This window comes from Arachis hypogaea, chromosome 13, assembly GCF_003086295.3.
Source record: "Arachis hypogaea cultivar Tifrunner chromosome 13, arahy.Tifrunner.gnm2.J5K5, whole genome shotgun sequence".
NCBI classification, from domain to species: domain Eukaryota; kingdom Viridiplantae; phylum Streptophyta; class Magnoliopsida; order Fabales; family Fabaceae; genus Arachis; species Arachis hypogaea.
The window spans coordinates 4140320-4167494 of NC_092048.1; the positions used below are offsets into that span (position 1 = coordinate 4140320).

At 34.5% G+C, this 27175-nt stretch overlaps 2 protein-coding genes and 1 pseudogene across 2 annotated transcripts; 1 reads left to right on the plus strand and 2 right to left on the minus strand.

Moving 5' to 3' along the window:
• The first annotated feature begins 455 nt into the window (after positions 1-455).
• LOC112736165 (BTB/POZ domain-containing protein At5g60050-like) lies at positions 456-2657 on the plus strand (annotated as a pseudogene).
• Positions 2658-2856: 199 nt separating this feature from the next.
• Positions 2857-15792, minus strand: LOC112736166 (DNA-directed RNA polymerase III subunit 1-like). Its single transcript, XM_072210498.1, is given in 33 exon segments — positions 2857-3182; positions 3259-3396; positions 3998-4200; positions 4285-4403; positions 4406-4488; positions 4624-4709; positions 4839-4913; positions 4916-4954; positions 5040-5195; positions 5381-5532; positions 5658-5687; positions 5690-5803; positions 5888-5915; positions 5997-6263; positions 6376-6530; positions 6533-6578; positions 6917-7015; positions 7465-7656; positions 7926-8160; positions 8450-8543; positions 8835-9005; positions 9008-9050; positions 9591-9779; positions 10105-10245; positions 10320-10461; positions 10555-10703; positions 10997-11212; positions 11605-11701; positions 12572-12681; positions 12872-13059; positions 14229-14388; positions 14975-15124; positions 15322-15792. Coding segments are annotated over 32 exon segments (4194 nt in total). The 5' UTR covers positions 15532-15792; the 3' UTR covers positions 2857-3182; positions 3259-3341.
• Positions 15793-17936: 2144 nt separating this feature from the next.
• LOC112736578 (kinesin-like protein KIN-5D) lies at positions 17937-24967 on the minus strand. The gene is made up of 22 exons (XM_025786087.3): positions 24400-24967; positions 24168-24297; positions 23377-23532; positions 22801-23277; positions 22527-22624; positions 22266-22422; positions 22095-22164; positions 21876-21952; positions 21736-21789; positions 21575-21655; positions 21362-21473; positions 21097-21183; positions 20830-21005; positions 20589-20750; positions 20407-20514; positions 20180-20338; positions 19989-20072; positions 19688-19893; positions 19500-19601; positions 19310-19419; positions 19059-19210; positions 17937-18400 (listed from the first exon to the last, which is right to left on the minus strand). The coding sequence occupies exons 1-22, from the start codon at positions 24561-24563 to the stop codon at positions 18173-18175; spliced, it is 3150 nt and encodes a 1049-aa protein (XP_025641872.1). The 5' UTR covers positions 24564-24967; the 3' UTR covers positions 17937-18172.
• Between the last annotated feature and the right edge of the window lie 2208 nt (positions 24968-27175).

The window sequence follows — 27175 nt, forward strand, 5'->3', positions numbered from 1 at the left end:
AAAACTATGCCTTTGAACTATTACTCATTCCATCGAAGGAATTTAGTAGTAGGGCAGTTTAAATAAATAATCTACTCCAATCACCCTCAGAGTCAAACAGTAGCCACTTTCTATTAAACATGAATTGATTGATGATCATGCCCAAAATCTAATCTCACTTATTTAATTAACAGATGTTATTATACAATACAAAAATTAGTCTATTTAATGATTTAATTTGTATGCATAATATATTTATTAAAGAGAAGAATATATTATATTATATTTATTTTATATTTGTAAATTGTAACAGGAAGGTGGCTGTCTTGGATTCCTGTGTCTCTGAAAATCTAATCTCACACTCACTCACACTCTATTTTCTTTCTTTCTTCTTCGATCCAAACTCAATTGCTTGCTTAGCTTCCTCAGGGCACCTGCTCGCCAATAGACAGAGAAAGACAAGTCTCAGTCTCGCCATGATCAGCCGGCTTCATCCGACTCCGTCAACCCCACTCCAGAATTTCATCTCTCCTCCGTCGCCGGCGCGTCCACAAAACGTCTTCGAAATGATGTCGGTACCAAGCACTCCGACGAGAATCGCGCAGAATTCAAGACAGAATCTCGAAGCTGCTCCAACACGCTCCCTTTCACGCTAACCCTGGTGACGTCAGGGTGACGGTGGTGGGAAGGACGGGTTCAGAGTCACCATGGATGTGGACAAGAGTGTGCTCTCTCAGAAGAGCAGGTTCTTCGCCGACAAGCTTCGCGGCGGTTCATCGCATCGCAGTCGCAGTCGCACACGGTGGAGATCAGCGAGTGCGAGAGTGATGACGTGGAGGCTTACGTGGAGGTTGTGGTGTTCATGTACTGCGAAGACAATGTCATGAGAAGCTCATTGGTCAATCTGTTTCCAAATTTGACCTTGCTCAAGTCAGTTTCTCTTAAACCATTTCTATGTAATTATCCAAACATTTAATTCTTCAGTTTAGGATTTCATTTCATGCATTCATAATGTAAAACGGTTTAACCAGTCTTCTAGTTACGGCTATAATACTAAGTATTGAAACTGTGATAGGTTGACAATTGTAATCTAAAGTATTTCAATTTTAACCAACTTGGATGGTCGAATGGTCACGCTTCGTCATTAAGCAAGTGTCGGGGGTTGAATTCCGCTGTGATGCAGCACCATTGGCCAGCGACAGCCTTAATGGAGCTCAATCCGCGACGGATTAGTCCTTGCCTGTCGGGGGATACGTGGCACCAAAAAGTATTCAATTATTATTCATAATTAGAAGATGCATGTAAAACTAATTTTGAATTTTGGTTAGGTTTCAGCGGCTATCATGTTTGATATTGGGGTTGCGGCTTGTTTAGACTATTTGGAAGCAATTCCATGGACAGAAGACGACAAGATGAAATATGTCTCACTTGGTTATCTTCGCTTCATCGCTCTGCTCTAACTGCTTCTTAGACTATCGTCTGATCCATCTACCGCGCCGAGAATGAGTGCGACGACATCTTTGCAAGCCTTCTGACCGGTGTTTTACAAGCAAAAGATGACAAAGCTCGTAGGGAAATGAAGGCTCTGCTATCAAAATTGCTTCAAGAGATCCGTCTTGCTCTCATGATAGAACCAAACTTGATGTTTCTAAAGCACGCTTTATCATCTTTGCCACAATTGCATCAATTCTCTTGTCTTGTGCCTCTCTGACGCGAGCAGCACTGCGAGAGGCCGGATCGAGGGGCTTTAATTACCGAATAGCTCGGGAGGCTGACAATATTCAGTGGATTGTTGACATCTTGATTGCCAAGAAGATAGGCGAGGAATTCGTGAAGATATGGGCTGACCAGAAAGAACTCGCTGCACTTCATTCTAGAGTTCCAACTGTCTATCGGCACGAGATCAGCAGGATCACTGCACAACTGTGTATCGGCATTGGAAGGGGCACATATTGGTGCCCAAGGAAACTCGATTTTCATTGTTATCGACATGGCTAGAAGCTCTGTATGAGACTTTGGATGGATGCGTCGAGCTTCTAGAGCGGTGATAAGAATCGGTTGAGGATGGACTGTGCCAAACAATACTTACACTCCTTTGCTTCAACAGCAAGCTCTGTTGCTCAATGGTTTGACAGGTTTCTTAACAAAGGAGATGATTGTCCAAATATTCAGAAGGCGTTTGAGATTTGGTGGAGAAGAGCTTTCATCAGAAAATATTCAGCAGATACTGATCATTCCAAGTTGCAAATAACTCTCTGTGATTACCAGAGCTGAGAGTTATATGAAAAACCTTAAATGAAAGAACAAAACAAGCGGGAAAATGAACTTCATTCATATTTGCAAGTGTGAAGTGATATTTTCCATTTCCACTTCTAGTTTCTGCTGCTATGATTTATGACCTGAGCTAAAGTTCTGGGTAAACATGGACAAATAATTGAAGGGGAGATGAACTGAAAATTTGTTCATAAAATATGTAAGCCAATTTCTTCTTTGTAAAGGTTTGAACTGAATTCTGTTAAGTTTCGCAAAGTATAGAGGGATGACATGGATGTATTCATGAGCATATAATAGTCAACATACCAAATATTACAGTAGAGAATTGATATTGATGTTGTTGAACTACTGATGTGTATGTTTTCTGTTTATGCGGCATGTTATAAATTATTAGTTTTGCTAAAGGTGTAAGTAAACGAATTTGCGGTAAAACTAAATTTTCTTTTCATTATATTAAGCACTAAATTCATGAATCAATATTTTCATTAATGTTGAGTTCCTTTTGTTTGTGTTTTTTAAAAAGGAATGAAAATCATGGTTAGTCAACCAATACTAGTGTAACCCCCTCAAACCGGAGCAAATAGTAGACCAATACTTTTAGTGAAAAAAAAAGTTGGCTAGTATTGATTCATAAAAAATTGTTAGTTATCACTTTTCTCAATGACTATATCCACAGGAACAAAGCATTAGACTAGTGGCAACTAAACTACTCTATGGACAAAACCTAACAATAAAAGAAAATAAAATCTGTACAATGAGGTGCAAAATTAAACTCTCGCGTCCCCCTTTTCACTTTTTGTTTCTTTCCTTTTCATTTACAACATAGTAGTGTGATCATTTTACCATCAACCTCACCCCTCCTTACCAATCAGCCCTTTTGCAGTGTCAATTGTAAGCAGCTCACAATATTCAACTTGGTGAAAAGCTAGCTGAAATAAAAGACACAACATGATGAGATTGAATACGAAAAGTAGCAACAAAGGCAAGACAAGAGAAACAAGTTACCTAATCTTAACAGTCAACGCAAACCCTTCAATTGCACTCTATATCATGCATAATCCACTCTTGCCGCAAAAACATAGACAACTTCAAACATAAGATAGAATAGGAGGAGTTCCTTGAAGCAACTCTGGAGGACTCAACCTGAAAAATGGGAGAGTTTGATAAAGAGTTTTTCAATGATCCTGATTAATACTTCCTGCAATCCCCTTTATCTATCACCATCACTTTTTTATATAAAAATTTTATGTGCACACTAAAAATTAACCACCAATCAATCACTATGTATTTGTGTATAAATAAATGTGTTATTTCAAATACTTTAAATGTGTATGTATTTCAACATATATTTTATACGGGTGACTGATTTTTTCTGTAGACGTAGCATGGTTGTTTTCTTATATATCATTAGAAGTTTAGAACAATAAACTGGATCTATTGTATCCAGCTAAATTGATTCAAAAGATGTACCTAAGAGGGAGAGTGATAAATGTCTTATATCTATAGATAATGATTTAATTTTGATGCACACGCTTTTGTTTTCAATACAAATTTATGATTATATTTTCATAATTTAAGTTATTTATAGACATTATTAACTAAGTACCATTCATAAATATACACTTTCACTCAGGCTAACACCAGTAAATAATTTCCTAATTCTGATAGAAATTTTATAGGTAGATTTGAGTTGATGGATGCACCAAGTAGGGCTACATTCGCATGACATGCATCCTTCCCTTACCTTTGTTTGACCTTGATCATTCCGGTGCCTATCTGAATCGGTATACCCATGATTACGCGTTCACTTACTCCTTCAATCAGGTCCTCTGTCCCATGTACCGCTGCATTGAAAAGATGATCCGATGTCCTCTCAAAAGACGCAAGCATCAAGACACTTTTGCCCATCTTTTGAATTCCGAATCTGGTTATTCCAAGGACTCTGCCCTGCATTAATAAATAACACGAGGAAATATAAGTATTCAGCATAAACTTTATTTATAGTTTTGCTGAATAACTGAAATAACTCACCATAACAGTCATCACATCTGCTAGAAGCATCATATGGCGTATGTCTATACTCATACCGTGACTTCCCATAACTACTTTTATCTCCTCAATGATAGTCCTTCTAGCAGCTTCAATTCCAGAGACTCACTCACTTCATCTATATGATTACTAAGAGTATTACGTCCATCAACCCCTTCAGTTCCCATAACATCTAGAAGACCCGTGCTGAAGGTAAATACAAAGAAATAGAATACATGAAATAAGGAATAAGAAGCAGGCAATGCCGCAACAGCCAAGCAGGTATATATATACAAGGGATTGAAGGAAGCATATTTATATTGAAAAATAGTATGAACTAACCCTTCCACCAGTAATTTGAACTTTTCAGTTTTTTTCTCTTTATCTTCTTCTTTACTGATAACAACACGTTCAGCAGTTTTAATTCCCTGGAATTAAGAAAAGAAAAGTTAGGTGCACTTTTCAACCTGACAATAAATTTAAATATGAAGATATCAAAACAAACATGGTATATTCTTCATCAGGTATCACCCATCAAGAAAGTCAAATAATATTACCTTCACAACAACTGAAGGAAGCAAATTTTTAAGATGGTTAAGTTGAAATTGGATTTTACTTCTATCACCATCTGGGGAACAATCCTGAGCTTTTTGATATCTAAGATCTTAACATTCTGCATATCAACAAAGACTTTCAATAATGCAAGCACGAATGGAGAAGTGACTCAAAATTACAAGAGAGAACAAGTAACCCCTTACGTCTTGCTTCAATTTTAGTTTTGGAGTATGCAAAATCGACTCTCTTACAATATTGGCATCTACATGCAGATGTGCATCTCGAATTCTTTCCATGTCAAGCGAGATGACAATTGATGCTGATCTTGAAGTTATAACAACTTTTATACTCTTTGCGACCTGTATTAATTGGCATGACATGATTGTGTTTTTGAGTCACTTTCGTTAAAATAAACACTATTTACAACAAACTTCTGATATAATACCTAAATGACAGCTGAAAAAATGTAAATAACTAGGTAGAATGTTCAAAGGTCATTCATTGACAAAAGCAATATTTTTTTCCCCTCTCTACAGCTGCATACCTGGCCTAAGTTGGTTTTTTCTATGCGACCTTTTACTATCCTTGCGGTATTTGGATTATTATCTGTCTCAAGTATTGCAGTGATAATTGGTGTGCTGATCTTTTTGGATCCATTTATAATTTCTTTGATGCGAGGAACTCCAAGGGTCACATCTAGATGATAGATTAAGGCACAACTTTCAAAACCCATCAACACATACAGAAAAATTCCAGTATAGTGTCAAACAGGACAATAATGATAATCAAAGCAGGCAACAGAGTCTAATAATAAAGGATACTCATGCTTGCAACCCCAGCAAAGTGAAAGTTTTCAAAGTCATCTGGGTTCCAGGCTCTCCAATACTATGAGCTCCAATTGCTCCGATGGGAGTTCCAGCCTCAATTTTTTTTGAATGGTAACGAGATAAACAATATCGAGAAAAACCTGAAATATAGAGAGCATACAGTAAATTGCAAAACAAGAGTAAAGTAAACAACAGAAATATATAGCATAAGAAAATTAGAGTACTGTGTGGAATGTAAATGAAATAAAGAAACTGCAAACCAACTGAAAGCAAACAAGATTAGCATTGGGGACAAACAGGCTTACGACAATGTAAGGACTAGACCATAAATACCTCTAGTTGTCTGCGAGTAATCCCAGAAATCCTCTGAATAAACTTTTTCAGCTTTTCAGAATCCTCTTCGGTGGAAGGTTCTGTTGATTCTATTTTCCCTTTGATAAAGGATTGAAGAGAATTTACGAAGCCGGCAGAGGAATCATCCGCTGAAGCCTCTTGCTCGACTAACTTGCACATACCAACTTCTGAAAGCTTCCTTTGAACTACTTCATGCACATCTGAGGAAGACAAGATGTCATCGTCTTCATCACTTGGACATATGGCCTACAAAAGAGAATAAAACAGCATATAACAAGAAAAGCCAACTATTTTAGAAGTTTGAGGGAGTCAAACAAAAATAATCAAACCATAAAAACAACAGTATCAGCTTTCAAACCTGGCTTCTCAAAAACAGCCGGTCAAAATTTAGTGGTTTTCCATCTTTTCCTTCCATGCCAGCTGGATCCATGCCATCATCTCCATAACAAAATTGAACAATACCACCAGCAGCATTTCTTACAGTGTAATCATACTGTAAGAACAAATCCTCAGACATTTCATTAATCTACGAGACATGTATCCAGTGTCTGCAGTTTTAACCTGCAAAGTGACAATTATCACACAAACTATTTAATGAATTTCAAAGTTTTGGATACCAGAAACAACAATAATAATAAACTAATAACCAACCCAGCAGCTCCTAATTTTATCAATTTTATTAACATGAACCATTCCCAAGTGAGAAATTTGAGGTCCACTCTTATGACATTCATAATTTCAGATCCAAGGATTTTTTTTTTCTCTTTGGTGGGGTTGTCAGTTAGCTTCTGATTTTAATAAAAAATAATAATAATAGTAACTGTTGATTTAACTGAAACCAGCTCTGATTGATTATATATTATGCAATATGCATAGTATATTCAAAATATGCACCCTACCGCTGTATCAACAAGCCCTTCACGCCCTCCCATTGTGTGGAAGAAAAACTCAGTAGCAGACAATCCACTGTAAAAAGATTCGGCAACAAAACCTTTAGCCTGCATCAACAGTGACATACCAGTTTTCGATGTCAGAAAACAGAATATGTAATGCACAATAATAGCAATAGCTACACCAGTTCTGGTGTCCGTTACAAACAAATAATATTAAATGAAAACAATATTCTACAATAGTAGTTTACTACTGTCCTGTCCTGATAATAAAGTGAAAACAATTGCTTGTGACGACAATATATGACAAAGCTTCAAAGTTATGTACAAATTCCAAGATAGCTTCTCATGTATAGGTGTGTTACATAAATGTGTATGCAATATTCTGTTTGTTGTTAACTTCACAACTGTGAATCACTTCAACATTAATATTATCAATGAACAAATACAAAAGCAGTATGGATGAAAAAGAAATTAACAAATTAAGGATAAGCGGCAATTGAAATTGTGCACAAACATTTAAAATTCTACTTCTAAATGATGGAAACTGAACATACAGCTGGGGTTTTTGCTTTTCTAGGGAAATGAGGAAGACTACGGTCCACGAAACCATTAGGAGCACGACGACCTCCAACTGATTGTTGACCCACACAAGCAACCATCTGACTGATATTAATTGGAGATCCTTTGGAGCCACACTGCGACATGATCAGTGGGCTATTTCTCCAGTGTAGGGTTTGCATGCAAACCTGGGAAGATTTATAATATAATGGAGTCAGTTACCGATACAGGGAAAATCAGAATAAATTGCTTTTCTCTTATGTGAAGGATAATGATTAGATTTTTGGAGGGGCACCATTGTATTTTACATGTAGCTTCTTTTTGAAAAAATTAAAAAAAAAAAGTAAAGGTGAAGGTAGGGACTATCCACCATTTTGTTGACAATGATCTTAACACTAAGAGATAGATATGTGTGAAAACACAAGGACAGAATACTTCACATGAAAGAAATAGATACCTTTCCTGCTGTATCTCGTATACCATTCAAGACACCAGTTATCAGAGTTTCTAATGTCTGAGCAGCATCACAACCGGCTTTGAGTTCTAGCTTTCCTTTATTGAAAGCTGCTATAAAATCATGACATTTTTTATAATTATCAGATATTGTTTTATCTTTCTGTTCTATCAAAACCTCTTTTGGTTGGACATCATCAATGCCAATTGAGAACCCATGATTTCCGATCCATCGAGCACTGCATCAAAGCAAAAGGATCATATACTTCCTTTAGCTTGGCAATGGATAAAAGAAAAAACATCAAACTGCCTAAACTCAAATATTAGCAGAGATTACATTTGATAACATTTTTGGTTCACCAATGTTTTCTACTCCCTCTGGGTGTGAAACTAATCCTCACTCATGGGACTGATGGAAACAGTTCCCACTTTAAACAAGTGCTTTCCTACAAGCTAACATTGCAACATTTCATCTTATTTATTACCCCTTTAGCACTTAAAACAAACATAATGCAGATATATTTTTACCTCAATTTAGCTACACGATTCATGCAAGCAGCAGCAGCATGTGGTTTATAGTCTCTTAGTAGCACAGAGAAAAGACCATCCTTATTTCCATTCCCTGAATTCATGCTAAAAAAGCAGGTCACCAACTTATATATATATATATATATAAGCATGAAGTAGTGGAGTTTGAAAGAAGTTTGACATTAAAAAGCTACAACTTAGAACAAAATAGGAAAGCAAAAGCATAAAAGATTAACTATGGCACCACTATTCAGAGTTATTTTCAATGTTTAATAGAAGCACGCAGTAGTATTAACAGTTACTTGACAAATCTACATTAATACAACCTTATTGAACGTACAAATGAAATCATAGATAAGATCAAAGTTCATTTAGAAAAACTAACCTAAAGTCACCTTTCCAAGTTGTCCTGATATCAACTCACTATTGCGAAAATAGACAAACCCATCACTTGGGCACATCGTTTTCATTTCTCGTTTCCTGTCATCAAGCTTTGTACTGTATATTTTCTCCTTAACAGTAAGATTCACATAGACTCTCACATTTGCATTTGGCGCAATAGAACGCTAAATAACTGTTTACCACTCCAAAGCTCAACTGGCTGAAAAGAATATCGCGCAAGTAAAAACATGCACCAAATATATAAATTAGCAAACATGACTGAATCACCAGGAAAAAGTTTGGTTCATGCAGCTTATTATATCAAAGCTCTGAAGCACTGATCTAAACGAGATACAAAAGAATATATTAATTTCGGTGAAAGTTAAACTTCATTAATCTAACCACAACCACCATTAAATTTCATTTGCATTTGGCATAGACCAAATCCATAAATTTTCAAATAATTTAAATCTTAGTTGATATTTGATCACGCCACTTTATTTGGTACACAGTATTGTTTTAAAATATTAATAGACATTGACCATCTACTATATGTTGCATGATCTTTCAAGACTTCAACATAACTTTTCACATTATTAACAGCTTGATTGGCCAAAACTTAAATACTAGAAAAATGTCATTCAAAAATGTAATTGCAAGATATCTCCTACAGAAAGTGGATCACTTCTCTATTTCAAGAATATAAACAAACATGTGAGTATATCTTGTAATGTGTATCCATGAAAGCTCCAACTCTCACCTTAATAATTGCAGGAGTTGGCAGATCAACAAGATCCATGCCATCCCCCATGTATGAGCAAATAAGTGAAAAGGTTGAACGATCATAAAATGTATCTTTTCTAGTTATGAGATAGGAAGAGGTTAAGAAGTCTTGAGTAGAGGCAACCAAAATTTCGCCATTTTTTGGTGTGCACAGATTATTTTGCACCTGAAAACAAGCAAACTCTCATTAGGATCTACATGAAGAGAACACGCAACAAAAAACACATTGTAAAGTTCATGAAATGCTTACAATTTATTGACCATCATATACAGTTGAACGAATCACATAACACATAACGCTGTAAATACTTATAACTAAACAGCCAGATCAAGTAAAAATAAAATATTCTAACCCTATTGCATGTTGGGACTAACTTCTTTTTGGATAAATATAATAGAATGGCTAGTGTTTTTTTTTTTTTTTTTGTGAGAGTGTGTGTGTGTGTGTTTGACAAGTAATCCTCAATGACAATGAGAAATGCTGATTTTACCCCCATCAACAAAATAGCCTCTGTCCGTGCTTCCTCAGTCTGTGGCACATGTAAGTTCATCTCATCACCATCAAAATCAGCATTATATGGGTTGCAAACAGATTCATTGAATCTCAAAGTTCTCCAAGGCATAATCCTCGCCTGCATATGCAAAAGAAGACTCATGCAATTTGTTCCAATTTGACATTATTGATATACAAAGTTCAATGAATTACCCTATGACACATTATAGACATCCGATGCAAGCTTGGCTGCCTATTAAAAAGAATAATGTCGCCATCTTCCAAATGACGATCAACTATATCACCAAATTTCAGCTGGTCTGCAAAGCGCTTCCTGTGAGGAACTCTTAAGGTCCTGGAAAATTATGAAAATAGAATTAGATCATTAGCAAAACAATATAGCTGGCTTGAGATTAATCAATATAAGGGAAAAAGAAACAGCAAAAACCATGTGGAACCCGAGGCATCTCTATATTGTCTTGCACCAGGATACTTATCAGGACCATTTCTTATACACTGTCTCAGCTTTTCAATGTTGTGATGTGAAACACGCTCAGGATAACTCAATATACGAGCCATAAGCATGGGTACTGCAACCTGAAGCAAAAAAACAAGTCACAGTGCAAAAACTTGTAAGAACCTTTGAGAAGGGAAGGCACTCCAGGGTCTTATGGTTTTCATGGAATAATACTTAGGGAATGTGAATTGAGAAATGTGCATCGTATTGGTTATGTCACAGAGAAAAAAATGAACGAACTGTGTAAGTAAGAAAAATAAGCCTGTACAGCAAACATCACATTGTTTTTTGTTAAGTAGATATTCAGGTTATTGGCTCATGCTTCGTCTAAAAGATAGAAGATATAATATATGCCAAGCTTCGAATGTCTCACCTCAGTAATCTTTAAATTAGGATCCGGTGAAATAACTGTCCTGCCAGTAAATTCAACACGTTTCCCAGATAAGTTGCCACGAAAACGTCCCTGCTTCCCTTTAAGGCGTTGAACTAAACCCGCCATTGTCTTTTCCCGTTGCTGGTGGTATGGTATACCACGAACCTCACTATTTATGAATTGAGCAGCCTCAAATTGAAGCGTTTCCCAACCATCCTAAAACAAACCATCAACAAAATCACAACCGCAATACATCGGAACTAAAAGAAACGATCTCGAGATGAAAGAGAATATCAGAAGCGAGCAGATAAAGTAAACTCTATTATTCACATATGGCAACTTGTGGACATGGCAAATGCCACTGCCCGAATAGGGATAATTCTACACCCTTCGAAGTGGAGACATCTCATTGACAGTATTCTAGAATAAATATGTGTGGATAATCCAAACGACTAACCACATACTATATAATCACATTTAAAGCACACATGAAAAATGAGCTTATTCGATTATTCTAAGCATGTAACATTTTGGAAAACCTGTCATTATATCAATCAACAAGTCCTCAAAGTAGCAAAATTTTGATCACTCAAAAGGCACATCTATACCAGAGATCTTAATGAAGCAATTTCTTCTAATTCTTGGCGCACATGAGCATTAGCTTGGACTATTTGCTTTAGCCTCTCTGTTACATCATTTTCATTGCTGCATAAATTAAGACAATAACCACAACATCAGTTTTCTTTTTTTTTTTTTCCCTTTTTTTTTGGTTTTAGGAAAGGCTTAAAAATACAGAGGATGGTTCACGAATCCTCCTTAAAACAACAAAATAAGGTTAGGCTAAACTTCCATCAGAAAATACAAGCATAACCTCGTATGATCTCTCTACTCAATCAAAATGTGCAACAAATAAAACCCTTTAAAAACATGATGATGGAAGGTAATTCTACAAGAAAGCGCAGAATGCAATCCTAACGCAAATAATATTTGGACGTCATAATTGCCACCACCAACAGCTGTAAATTCTAGCATTTCACTCTAGCTAAGTACACTGTATGCTTTCTATCAAAGAATAACACCCTTAAACCTTATTGCAATGTGATGGTTTGGAACAAACTGAGTTTTGCACAACTATAACATATGGTAAAATTGCTTTTAGGTTCTTTATAATTGGTCAGTGACTTCAAACACTTGGTTCTTGGGAATAGAGAAATTTTTTCCTCTACGTTCACCTGAACTGGAAGTTAAACATTCCTTTAGCTATTAACGAATGGAATTTTATAATTCTAATATGGCCACTCACACAACAGCTCTTTATGCCTCAAGTGCTACAGTCAAAATACCCACTTACTATATTTTAAAATTTATTCAATCACAGATAAGGTGGACAGAAAAGGTATTGACAACTCAGGAATGGCAGTAGTTTTTTATGTTTTCCATAAACAAAGTGCACAACACTAGCATATTTGCAACAAGTATACCATCAGATCATAAATATAAGAATGGCATCAACAAGTTAACGAAAGGGAAAAACAGAGAGAGATGTCAATATAGCCGAATACATGTTGGTATTACCTCTGTGATCCATCCATTATAACTGAAGGTCGCATAGCCAATGGGGGCACTGCAATGTTTGTAACGATGAGTTTCTCTGGTCTTTCAGCAAGATAAAGTAATTCACAGTCCTACAACAATATGTAATAAATTATTCTTACTAGAGTGTTAAGTAAACCTCTGCATGGCATGCAATATTGCAATCTTTGAAAAATACTCTACTTAAAAATCTCTATTTCAATCCACACTTCAGAATGAAGTGATGAGGAAAACCAAGCCCAAAAATAAAAAGAAACAACCCGCATATGTATAAATTTTCACCTCATCCAGCATCCTTTTAAACAGGGATAAAGCTTGGAATGGGTTTAGAATATGAGTATCCACAGCGCTGGTCAATCTAGATTCTCTTGCATGTGAAAGTGCTGTTTGAAATTCTTCAATGCTACTATCATTACATTTTGAGCGATCATGAGTGATTTTTAGCGAACCCACAAGCTTCTTTACCGAACCTGTATTACAATAGCCATCATCAATATCATCATACAAAATACAATAAATGCATATCTTAAGAGGCAACAAGCAATACAATAATAGTTAATTCTCAATCCTCTCAAGCAACATGGTAATTTTCTATAAAAATTAAGAAAAAATCATAATTAGTTCAAAAGATGGTTGTCTAATATCAGCAACATTCCAAGCAAGTCAACAATAGAATCCTTTTGAGACTATGTTAGTCCATTGCTATGTCAATTGTTATGTAAGCTAACACAAGAATTGAATCAAATTCCCAAAGCCTAAACTTGTTTAACAATGGGGCCTAACTTGATAATAACTCACACATGGTAGCCAATATGTAAATGTAATACAAGGTTGTTCGTGAGTCCTTAAGGTTTCAAACAACCCAGCACATCGAACATCTATCTAGCCAGGCATTGATTTTTGCATTGCGGATAGTGGTAATTTAAAATGCTTAGATTCAGATTAAAAACATGGAAATGGAATTGCCATAAGTGACAGCCTCTCAATCAATAATGTTGGGTACAAGAGTTGTTAGAACCAAGTAAAAAGCTTATTTGTTTGATTGCTAGAACTGAATGGATCTATGTCAACCCTAAAAGCTAATTGATAGGGTACTTATAAACACCGCCAAGCCTATGTGGGACCTTAACACACTACACTCACCCCACAAGCGAACAGATGGAACGTAACGTTTGCCCGACTGAATATCTGTGGTGGCTGAACATAAAATGTAGGATACATTGATACCATCTCAAAATTAAATACTTTATTACTTTTCAACTTAGTTCCAAAAGCTAGCTCTCCAAGGGTGGGTTGCCAAATAGTTATAAAAGTTTATATAGGCCTTAATTCTGGCAAATGTGAGACTGTAACGACCATATCATACCAGAATTGACCACTTCCCTACCCGTTTAGCCGTTATAGGATAATTCATATAGTGTCATCTGTCAAGACAAGAGCATGGAAATCCATATTCCGTACATTACAAAAAGACCAAGAAAGAAAATGGATTCTAAAATATCTAACTAAATATGTATTATTGATTGAAAGAAAAACTTATACCTAGTATGCAAGTTTAAAACAATTTCCAATGACGAAGTTGAATAAAGTGGTCTATTGTTAAAAAAGGGGGGAAGTCAATGAAAAGCATAAAACAAACCATTCTTATATCCACATCTCGAGCACATTGATACTTTGCTGCATGCCTCTACAACCTTTTTCGCTAATTCAGCCTTCGCCAGTGCATCAATTCTGGGTCTTCTCATTTTTTTCAAACGATCTTTACGTATATCTTCATTGAGAAGAATTCGAGCACAGCACTGTAAAGAAAGCATTAAAAATTTACATATAGATCAAACAAAATATTCAGAAGCAGAAAATTAGGATGAATAAATGTTCAAAAGAATGCTATACTACACACATCTTTCACATTATATAACAGTACTGAAAAAGAAACGTTTGACTCAGAGCCTCAAATAGGATGTTCATTACTAATTAGTATGACATGTAAACTTGTGAACAAACTTCCATCACAACCATTCTTATATCTTTTGTTTGCCCTTTTGTCAAAGTCTTGCACATATCAGGGTACAGTGCAATTATAAGAATAACAGTGACATGTAGTCACTCAATTTGCAATTTTAAAGATAGCATAGATAACTGAAAGTTCAAGCAGGTGCAAAAGGATGCTTGAATCTCGACTGTCCTTCAAAAAGCCATCCCCTAAAGCTAACCATCCTGGTATTATGACATTCAAGTATGCGCATGTTCTGTGAGTTGCTATAACTTATATGCCAAGTTAACATAAACGAGACTAACAAGTAGAGTATCATGTTGATAATTAATCAAGGAAAAGCCAAAATCCACAAAGCAAACAGACAAGGAACACACAGACGATTCGGATACCTTGCAAATGGACTTCAATATTTCCACAATGGTACCCAAGAATCCAATGTTGAAGATGGGAAGGGCAAGATTTAAGTATCCGAAGTGGCCCGGACAATGAGCAAAGTCGCCACCACATGTGGCGCAAATAAGCTCCTTATTAGCAGGACCCTGAAATCACACACACACAAGCAAAAAAAAACATATCTTTATTAGCATTCAATGCAACAAAACCAGATGATCATTAACTACAAATGGAAGAAAGAAAACATCTATAAACTGTTTATAACCTAAAAACAACTTAATCCACAGTTACACTAACAAGAAAAAGAGGACATGAAATTGAATAAAAGAATGAAAGAGTGTACCATGCGAGGATCCAACAAGCCACCAGGGATGGGTTTTTTGAAGTGATCATAGTAAGAGCCTTTGAAGACTTGAACTTCAGCGAGTTTTCCAATCTCAGAGTCAGATAAGGAACTGAACTTCATGCTCTTCACAATGCGTGGCCCTGCATCTTCGATGTACGGTTCCTTCGTGAAAGTAATGCCTTTCGCTCTGTTTCTATCCATCATCATCTTCTTCTTCTTCTCCTTCTTCTTCAAAATGCAACAACCTTTGTTAATAGCTGCAGCAAATTAAAACTGCACTGCGCGGTTTTGAAGTAAAAAAGTGGGGGAAATGGGAAGAAGAAGATTCTCTCTCTTCTTCTCTCAAGGTTTAGGGTTATTTTCTTTTCTTTAATACTTTCTTTTTCTTGGACTTTATTTTTTGGTTTTTTTTTCGCCTACCGAATTTTTTTTTTTTTTATTACATAAAAGTCAAGGAGAGAAACCAAATACTATATCATTATCATGTGTTATGTTATGTTTTCCCTACTTTCTTCTTAAGGTTTTTTTTTTTTTTTTAATGAGGTAAATATCTAATACACTTATGAGTGTCACATCTCTTATTTTTTAGCTACTTTCAAGGTTATAATTATGGTGAGAAACTGACTTTTTGAGAATAAGATTATTGTAAGAAATTCATCTCAAAACCTTTTAAGTTATAAATTCTACATTCATTCTTAAATTATTGAAATATAGTTATTCATATGTTATTATTTATATTTTCAGATATTTTCTACAAGTCCATACAAGTCATTTTACCCAAATTCACCTCACGTGCCTCTTAATTTAACTAACTTTTCAATTAACGCGCGCGAATATATAACTGGGATTTCATTTCCGTTTTCGAATTTTCTCAACGTTTTCGATCTACGTTCTCTTTCATCTATGCGTTCTCTGCGTTTCTCTTCGTTCATTCTCTACGTTTTTGAAATCAAGCTCTAAAATCATTTTTGAACATTTATCTCGTTGTTGAAGATAATGAATAATTCAATTCCAGATTGTCAATTGAACCAGAACGAAGTTGATTATTGTTTTGAACCCAATCAAGTGATTGAAATGTAATTCGATTCTAGTTAATGTTTTCGGGGAATGGATCTTCTAAATTGTTAAAAAAAATTGAGAGTGTAAAGTGTGATCTCTAACCCTTCATTGCTCTCTCTTTCATATTTATTTTTTGTCTCACTTATAAAATTAATGGTGGGAGATCACACTTTACTCCCTCAATTGTTAAAAAAAATTGAGAGGATCCATTTTCATGTTTTCATTAGTAGTTTATGATTCTGTAGGTGAATAATATTGTTTTTGTTTGTGAAAATTATTGTTCATCGTTGATGGTTTGAATTGAATGTAATGTAAAAGTTATGCATTAAAGAAAATATTTTTCTATATTTGCAGCAAATTTCAGTATAACACGAAGATATTTGAGTGTATTGTTTAAGAATTTTCGGTGTATTTATGCTGATAAGTTCTGCATAATTCAAAACTCTTCGCTTCTTCTTCTTCTTTTTCATCATTGTCATCATCATCTTATTTTTTTTTTCTTGTTTTATCTTCTCAAGTTTCTTTTTGTTTTACTATTTTAATAAGAATAAAAACAAAAAAAAAATCAAATAAAGAAAAAGAAGAAACACATAATGGTACCAAATTACTTAGAAGAGAATGAACTTATATTCATTCAACTAAAAGAAAGAAATAAGGAAAAAAAAAGAAGAACAAAAATGCAAGATTAGAGGAAATATTTTTCTATATTTGCAGTAAATTTGGGTATATTTGAGTGTATTGTTTAAGAATTTTTGGTGTATATATACTGATAAGTTCCGCATAATTCAAAACTATTCTTTTTCCTCCTTTTTATCTTCTAAAGCTTTTTCTTTTTTTTTTTTCATCACCATCTTCTTTTTCTTTTTTTTCTTATTTATCTTTTCCTTTTTATTTTACCTTCTCAAGTTTCTTTTTGTTTTACTCTCTTAACAAGAATAAAAACAAAAAAATCAAACAAAAAGAAGAAGAAATACATAATGCTACAAAATTACTTAGAAGATGATGAACTTACATTCATTCAATAAAAGAAAGCAAGAAATAAGGAAAAAAAGAAGAAAAAATACAGCATTAGAGGAAATATTTTTCTGTATTTGCAGCTAATTTAGGTGTAATACGAACATATTTGAGTGTATTGTTTAAGAATATTCGATGTATGTGTGCTGATAAGTTCTTCATAATTCAAAACTCATCCTCTTCCTCTTCCTCATCTTCTGCTGCTTCTTCTTCGTCATCTTATTTCATTTTCTTATAATTTTTTTCGAATTCAACTTCGCAACTTTCTTCACTTTTTGCGATGATTTTGAGAGATTTTTGAGGGATTTTGATCCTTATTTAAATTTTGAGCATTACAGTTTTGATTGAGAGAGAAGAACCATTTACGCTATTCAAGAGTTGGAAAAGCGTGTATGTGTAGCACCCTTCATAATTGCCAATCGGACACTCACTCTAGACATACTATAGAGTGCACCTGAAATTAATTTCTGCCATAAGCAAAATTTAGTTTATGATCCCATCCCTTTTGTTATGTGAGTGATTGTATAATCAAAAAGAAATAAAGAGCAATAGAAAATATATTTATATGTTAAATCAAATTGATAGATAAATCCAAACAAAAATTTCGATTCTCTAAAATTTTACATATTTTTGCCTCTGCCTCCAGAAAAAATATTCTTTTTCTTTTTCACTCTCTATCCCCTTCTTTCTCCAGAAAACCCTCAATAAACAAATGCATTTTTTTCTCAATAGAATTACATTTAAACAATAAACTATGTACAAATATTCGACTATCCTAGTTACTTGCAATGAGAGGAACTCTGGAATCTGTTACAGATTGAGCAGCTTCATAGTTCCCATTATTATATCTAACATCACCATTTGCATGTTGTTTTGGAGACTTAGCATCCCAGAATGACTTCAGCAATTCCTCAAATGAGGGAGTTCTTAGTTCTTCTATGGATGAAACACTGGGTAAATTGAAGGGTCTTTTTCTTGGTGTTGAACAGGATGGTTCGTCCACCTATATCAAACATTGTAATTGAAACATAAGAAATAGTATCCACAAGTCATAGATAAAACCATATACTCACAACTTGGTCCCAAATGGAAATAGGTGAGGCTGCAATATAGTTTACTAGTTTGGACCTGGTCTAGAGCCTATTACAGGCTATTTTTTAAGTGCTAAGTCTGACCTATTAGGCTGTTATTAAGTCTAATCTATTAAAAGACTTGACAATTTTTAAAAACTATTTTTTTCAAAAAGAATTGAAACTACAAATATACAATATACCAACAATGTCTAACACAATATCAAAACTTTTAAAATTATTTAAAATATTCAAAATCCGCCATGAACTTTAATTATGATTTATGACAAAATTATTCATATATTAACAGGCTCATGCAGGGCTAATAGGCCAGTTAGACTAGTTTATGAGCCTGAATCTTGTGATAGGCTAGGTTAAGTCAAGCTGAACACAGGCCAAGTTGTAGGCCTGGCCGCCTGGCCTATTTCCAACACACAACAAACGGGTTTCATACATTGTTAATAATTGGTGCTTTCACCAAATATCTTGGCTATGTATATAAATGAGGATAGCTATACTTGTGTCTTAAAATTAAAAATACTATAAATTTTGTACATGCTAAATACAGGATTGGTGCTCTAAGTATCTTACTGTGTATTCGCTGAGAAGACATTTCCCTGCATTATCAGTTATCTCTACAATTCTATGGTAATGATTGCCCTTTAATTCTCTCAAGTCACCGCAGCATGGCGTAATCATGGAGTTCAGATTCCCACACGCTTCATGATCAAGTTGCAACGAATCTGCATGTGTTTTTTAATTTGTTAATTGATATGTTGATACTTAGGTATGTATACCTGAGGCAATTGTGATGCATAAGTGATAGGGTATGAAATACTGACGTTCAACCGATGAGTTGATGTCCTTGTTTGCTACTTCCGCATCTTCAAGTGTAGTTGACACAGCACTTGAGAATCGAGCTCGTAAAACTTGATTAGCTTCAATTCCTCGCCTGATTAGTAATAGATTGTGGAGAAAAGTGAACCAATTGACACCTCTGATCTAGTAAATTATATAGAGAGAAAAACCTACCGGATAATTGTATCCACAGAAGCAGCATTTCTTTTCTCTAGACTGAGCAAAGACTCTTGAGCATTCCTCCATTGTTGGGAACCAACTTCTGCCTTGTTAAGACTGCAATCATTCATTCAGGTTTGGATTAAGCCAATGGAAGAAAGTAGTATGGAGGCAAAGCATGCATTATCCAGGTACATCCATACCAGTTCTGAAGGACTTCCGCAAGGTCATTCTTTCCAGATTCAACAGTGGAAGTATCCTCATGATAGTTGGACTCTGTTTTTTCCATGTGAACTCTCCACTCGGCTTTAACTGAAGAAGTGGAATCTTGCATGGTTAATGTTTCTTGTCGTAGTTTACTGGTTTTACTATTCGCACTCTCACGAAGATCATTAACCGCCATTTGAACCTAGAAAATAAGGGAAAAAAATGCTAAAAACATGCACTAAGGTAGTTATGGAAAAAACCATAGGTAAGTTAAGCAAGTTTAAAAACAACAGATACCAGTTTTTTCTTCCTAGCATTTGAACTTGCTAGCATTTCTGCCACTTTTTCCAGTAGTTGTTTTTCTTCATAAGCAGCACACTCCTGCACCAGCAAGGAATAAGACTTGCTAAATTAAAAAGAAAAGGAGCACAACATGTTCGGATAGCAATTTCTCATTTTTCAATTTTGTAGAAAAGCACAAGAATTACCTCAAACTTCTTTTCAAGTTCACATAATTTCTTATCGTTGGCAATTTGGGCTTCTTCCACTATTTCGGTTAGATTGGATGCATGTGTATCTAATTTCTCGAAGAAGTTCACGGTTATTTTAGATACAGTACGGGTAGTCTCCACTGATCTAGCATGTGCCTACATGAAATAAAATAAATTTAGCATTTCTAACTAAAAGTTTACCCAATAAATAATAAATCACACACCTGTCTTTGTTGGTGAGCATAAGCAGTTAACTTGGCCTCTTGCTTGTGGAGACTACTTTGAAGATCATGTAGTAATGAATCAGCTTCTAAGGCAATTCCTTTAAAAAGCTGAAATACATATCATGTTAAACAAAGCAAGAAAGCTAAAGTTGAACCAATTCTACAGGGTAAAAGACACTTACATCTTCCAAGGCAGATGAATGCTTTGCTACTTCCGAATTCAAATCCTCAAAAGTTAACTTATTATTTCCCTTAAGCTGCTCAGCTAAATTGTCCAAAGATTTAATGCCAGAAGCATACATGTTTTTCAATTTTCCTACCCGTTCTCTAAGATCTTCAGTAGCCTTCATGAAACATACCAAAACAAAGTTTGTTACTCAGAAAATTTAAGTAACATGCATAATGCCGCATATGGAAACCAACCTCTGCCTTTGTAGATACAAAAGAGTGCATATCTTCCTCCATCTCCTTCAGCTGCTGCTCTTGTTGGATAACAGAGGCTGCAACTGTCTTGTGCAGATTTTCAAGCTGTTGAGCCAACTGAGACTGGAATTTCTGGATAAGTATTCTGTTTCCTTCTTCAATTTTATCCTTCCGTTCTATGGTTGGAATAAACAATTTACCACATGTCAGAGGCACTTTGTCCCTCAACTGATGCTAAAAAAAAAGGCACAAAAGAATAACACTAACCAATTTTAGAAAACAGGTTTGTCACATCTGATGCAGCATTCTCAAGCTCCTCCCGCAGCTCAATGGCATGCTGCACAAGTGCTTTCTCTATATGTATATAAAAAATAAAAATTAAATGGATGATAAATCTAAAATCATCAAAGGAAAAGTAAAACATACTACATTACTAATGATTACAACCAAACCAGAAATGGTTTGGAAAAGGAAATACCCAATCTGAAAGCAGGTTGACACATAATAAACAGAATGATTAAACTTCACCAACCAGATTTAAGTAGATTTAATATCAAAAATTCCTTTTCCTTTATTGTTGCATTTGCTTGTTTTTGTCTTTCCTCAAGATCAACTAATGACCGCTCAGTTTCTTCCAGATTTTTCTGAGATTACAGATACCAAAAGTAAGTTTGAATCTCAACCAAGATAAGATTCAAAACAGATTATCAAAGAACAGTTTGAGATCGTGTCTCCTGAATTTTACCTCAGTTTTTTCAAGTTTATCACTTAACTGTGCAGTCAAAAGTTGCTGACAATTGTAAAGTTGATGAAGCTCCATCAGTTGCTGCTTGCAAGTTATAAGGCATGTTTCAAAAACCAAGAAATTATAATGACTATATTGCAAAAATATATGACAGCATATACCTTATCTTTAGAGTCTGCCTCTAGTTCCATGCGTTCTATCTTTTCAGCCATGGCCTATTGAGACAAATAGATTAAAAACTATCAAATTTCCCATAAGTGTGACTAATTTCAATTTATATTAAGAACACAGGTAAAATAACCTTCTTCTCTGCTTCTTCATTAAGATAACGATCACGTGGTATATAGATTCCGTTCTTCTCTCTTGCAGCATATACCTCTGCAAAGGATAAATAAAAGATACATTGTTTTCATATTAAACACCAACGAAGAATAGTTGATCAACATGCTATTTGATCTCTTGAAAGAGGGAGGAAGTGACATAAAAACAGAAATAATGTTAATCTAAAACGGTCAACAACCTTGCTTCAGCCTGTCAATTTCAGAATACAGATCCTTAATGAGTGCAGATTTTACCATCTTCTGATTGACCTGACAAAATTATCAACTTCCGACTATTAGATGTGTTCCAATGCAGATCCTTGATGAAAGGCAACCCAACTAAAAAAGGAAGAAAGAACTATGAAAGTGACCTCTGGTTTGTTCTTGATATTTTTAGCACGATGTGCATAATCTAAGGTGCTAAGGGTTTCTTCCAGACAGTGAATGGAGGGTGATATTGTGGCAATAATGCATGTCTTGGTTTTACCACCCAGGGAATCTCTCAACAATCTTGTTAATTTGCTATCCCTGATAGAACAATACATCTTAATGAAAAAATGATATCCCAGGCTGGAAAAGTGAATCAAAAGATTTCAATGAGAATTAGCCAGACAAATTTCAGTTATTCGTACCTATATGGAACATGGCCTGAGTGCTCAACTAGGGCATTAATTACTCGGCCTAGAGTAAGCAAGCTTTTATTTATCTCCCCAGCTTCCCTTGCTCTACCCTGCATGTATTCAATTTTGTAATTTAGTCAACGGGTGCATAACTTTTACAATGTCAATACCCTTACTCCCAAAAAGTAGTCGATCTTATTGTATGCACAAAAAGAGAGGGCTGTGATATCTTCCTAAATCATATCATTTGAATGTACAGTTCCAAACAAGCATAATCATGTGATACCTCTCTTGCACCAGAACGTGAAATATTCTCAGAGCCAGCGAGATCCACAAGATTCAGCTTCCCACATTTAATCATTTCTTCACCCTCGGGGGTACACTCCTTAATATGAATTGTGATAGAAAAGATGGAGTGAGAACGACTGCTTTGTTTGTTAAGAAGAGTCTCAGCTGTTCGCCGTTTGGCAGAACCTTTTTCCAATATCTTGTAAATTTCATTGGCAGTGCGAACAATCTCTTCTTCTAATCCTCTGACAAAAACACCCCCCTTCCCATCCTCCATAAGGGCTATAGGTTTCTTAGATTTGTCATCTACAAACTTCGAGGTCTCCTCAGGGGCCAAGAGATCTGTTATCTCCTCATTGTAAAGCTCTAAAAATGTTACTTTCATGCTATACTCAGCATTCTGAGCTTCCAATATATCAAAAATCTCTTTCACAGATCTTGGGATGACACCAGCATCACTTGGAAATTCTCCATTCTACAAAGTCAAAAAAAAAAAAAAAAAGAGAGAGGAATTGATTCCACACAGAACAAGATAAATACTATAAAGAGCGATGACACAGGTGAAATGAATCACCTTCTTTCTTGCACCTCCTTCCATTGTGTACGTCTTCCCTGTCCCTGTCTGACCATAAGCAAAAATGGTGCAGTTATAGCCCTCAAGCACTTCATTCACAATAGGAGACACTGCCTGCTCATACAGTTCTATCTGCTCGGAGTTGGGACCAAAAACCTACACCAAAGCATACCAAAATTGGAATGATCGCTTGAGTGCAATTGAAAAAATGATAAAATAACCAAAAAAAAGTTTTTTTTTTTTCCTAGTTTGATGTTAGTTGTTATGATTAATTTCGATAGAGGACAAGCCAAGTGACAAGTGAGAGGGTATTTCGTAGTCACTCCAACAATGTGACTGGTTTTATTCCGTAAATCTAAATGCAGAAATTCATAAAAATTCCTTATCTAAGCTGGGTTTATTTAGAATATTATACAAAAGCCTCTCGTAAGCATTACTACTCTGACACTGTCTTTTCCAGTTTCCAGATAAAAGACAGTGATATACAAAAACTCTCTCGAAATGATGGTTACATTGCAGCAGCTAAATTCAACTTAAGTAAAAGCACCATTATTTAAATAGCAGCAAATACAATTTAGCATTGTGTCTTTAGATTAGAAGGTTTTTTTCTTCTCGGTTTAAAACACATCAATATCAGAAGCTTCCAAAATTATAAAATGCTACTATAGTTTCTCCAAAATAATCGATACCCAGACACGCTGAATTCCTTGAGTTTTCAATTTTTAGCATTGAAAACGAAGGGGAAAAAAATTGATCATGTGATATTAAAAAAAAAAAAGCAAAACAAAAACCTTATCAAATGCGAATGTCCTATCGATCTGCTTGTTAGCTATACTCTGCACTGCGGAAACTTCTCTTCTTCCTTCGTTACAAGAAATCACAACCGGCGTATGCAGCCTCGCTTCGTCTTCACTCAACGGCCTAACAAAACAAAATAAAACCGATGATTCAATCTTCCAGAGTTGTAAACTAAACTCAGCGAGTGAACTCAGAGCGAGTTAGCGAGATTGACTCAGCGCGAACCTGCAACGAACGAGGACCTGCACATTGACGCCTTTGTCCTTATCGTGTTTGCTGTGACCATCCGCAGATCGCAGATCTCGCGCCGACGCCGGAGTCTTGTCTCCGCCGGAGCGCGGAGGCTGCGACGGCGATAACGACACTAGTCCTCCTCTCCTCTGCTCCATTGCACCACCACACACAAGCTTCGTGAAAAAAAAAACAAAAAAAGAAACGTTACGAGCTTCGAAGTTCGAAATGTGCTTGGGAAAATGGCGATCGCTATAAAGCAGGTGAAACTGAGTTCAAATTGAAGAGTGATTTGTTTTGCGATCCGCCATTGTTGATCGGAGTGTGTGTGCTGGTTGGATCGAGAATGGAGAATGCGCGATGAAATTGTGAAGAGAATAGAAAAAGAGTGGAATGAAGTGAGGGTGAAAATGAAGAGAGAAAATGAGAGGAAAGGGAAAAAAAGAAAAAGAGTTGCCGGCGTTGGAATAATAAGAAGAGATAATAGATGGAATTTGCAGTGACCAGTGAGTGAGTGAGAGACTTCACTGCAGAACCAATTGCTTCTTTTTCTGTATTTGTGTGCGGTTACTTTCTATTTCCTTCTTTTGAAATTCTTCCTAGTTTATTAAATTAAATTAGACCATAATATCCAGAATAACCATCCACGTATTAGGTAATAAACATTTTATATCATAAAATCACTTATCTCATTCCAAAAGTTTAAGCTGATTTTAGGGTTTATCAAGAATTGAACTCTTGATCTTTTGAGTCTAGAGCTTTTATACCATGTCATGATACCACTCTTCTCGAAAACTTACACTAATGAAAAAAAGTAACACCAATGATTATATCTTTAATACTCTCTAAACCTGCATTATACACATTGTACAAATATTCTATTGATTCCTCATTCTTTCCCTTTAAAATAATATATGAGGACTAGTAGAATTTGTTTTTTTTAGTTAATTGTTTTAGTTTAAGTGTTTAACAATTTAATAATATAATTTTTTATTTATATTTTTAAATATTAATATTTAACTATTAATTAAAAATAATTAAATTTTCTGGTTTTTTAGTATTTTTTATTAAAATCTACCAAACAAAAGTTAATTTTGTATTTATGTAAAATTAGTAAATTGTTATTTTTATTTATAAAATTAATAAATTTATCTATAAATAAAATTAATATTTGAATATTTATATGATATAAAAATTACTATTTATTAAATAAAGTTTTTATTGTTCACAATTAGATTGGTGGTTTGGAAAAATTTTTATTTTTCATAAGCTTTTATTAAAATAGAATATTTTCAAAACCTAATGTTAAATTTATTTGTGAATCGAATTAGACTGATTCAATTTACTATCTATATTCTAAACAAGTAAATCAGATTAAATTGATTAGATTTATCAAAAAATTTATCCCACATCTAAAAAACGATGTAATATTTTTTCTATTCTAATAAATTAAATTGGACTAATTCGATTTACATATATGTATCAAGTTGCGTATAATCGGTTTTTCTTTTTAAAATATCTGCATAAAACTTATCCCTAATTAATTTATTAAAATAAATTACCCTATTTTTATTCTAGTGTGGTATGGTTCCTCCTTTACCGTTTAGAAATTACAAGAGGTTTAGTGACCCTTGAGAACACTATAATGAGATGTAATAATTTAGTTGTATTTATGTCCCTTAATCACTTGATTAGTCAAACAGGGGATGAAGATCAGTACTGAAGATTTGTACAACTCTGGAAAGTTGCCCTAAATAGCATGCCAAGGGACCCATTGCAAAATTAGTTTACACACAACCTCTGCTCAGCACTCAACTAAAAAACAAATATCAAACCAACTTGGGTTGGTCGAGTAGTCAGCTCATTCGTTCGCTTAAGTAAGTGTCAGGGGTTCGAATCCTGTACATGCAGTAATTCATTGGCCAGCGACAGACCCTTAAATGGAGCTCCGATCCGCGATAGATTAGTCCTTGACCTGTCGGGGTGTGAGATACCGTGGACAAAAAAAAAAAACAAATATAAATGGGAATTGGAAAGTGACTTTTTTTTTCTACATTGGACTCACAAAGATTTAAAGAGTAAGGTATATTTTGTAACAAAAAAACACCTATAAAGCACAAAAATTTATTTCTTATATAAATTAGGGTTTAGCTAAATGTTAAAACTATTATTAGTGAAAATTTTTATATTTTTTATTTTAATAAATACATTAGAAATTAAATTATAAAAAGTTTTTAATTATTAACTTTAATATGTGTATTAATAATAAGAGTTTTGCTAATAAATACATAACAAAATTTTAACTTATTAAAATTATTATTATTAGTAATTTTTAAATTTGTTTTTTTTAATAAATACATCGAGAATTTTCACTTTATATTTTTTATGGAAAATATTCAATTAATAATCTTAATAAGTATCTTAAAAGCATTGATTAACAAAATCCTGATGATAATAATATACTTTTGTAAAAAAAAAAATAGTCTCTTTTGCTTTTAAAACTTATGTTTGTTTGAATGTATTAATTTTCCAATAATTTAAAAAAAATAAAGACACTTATTTTAAAAACGAATAAATAACTATAATTTTGTAGAAATAAGGTAAAATTGTGGTATGGGTATATACTTCCTCGAAACCTTGCACTCTAGCAACAAAATAGCATTTAACTTTGTGATTATGTGAATATAAATTTGATCAAATAAAGTAATTGGGGGTGGCCACGGGAAATTTCCATTTTGATTAATTAAAACAAAAGTTTAACACACATATG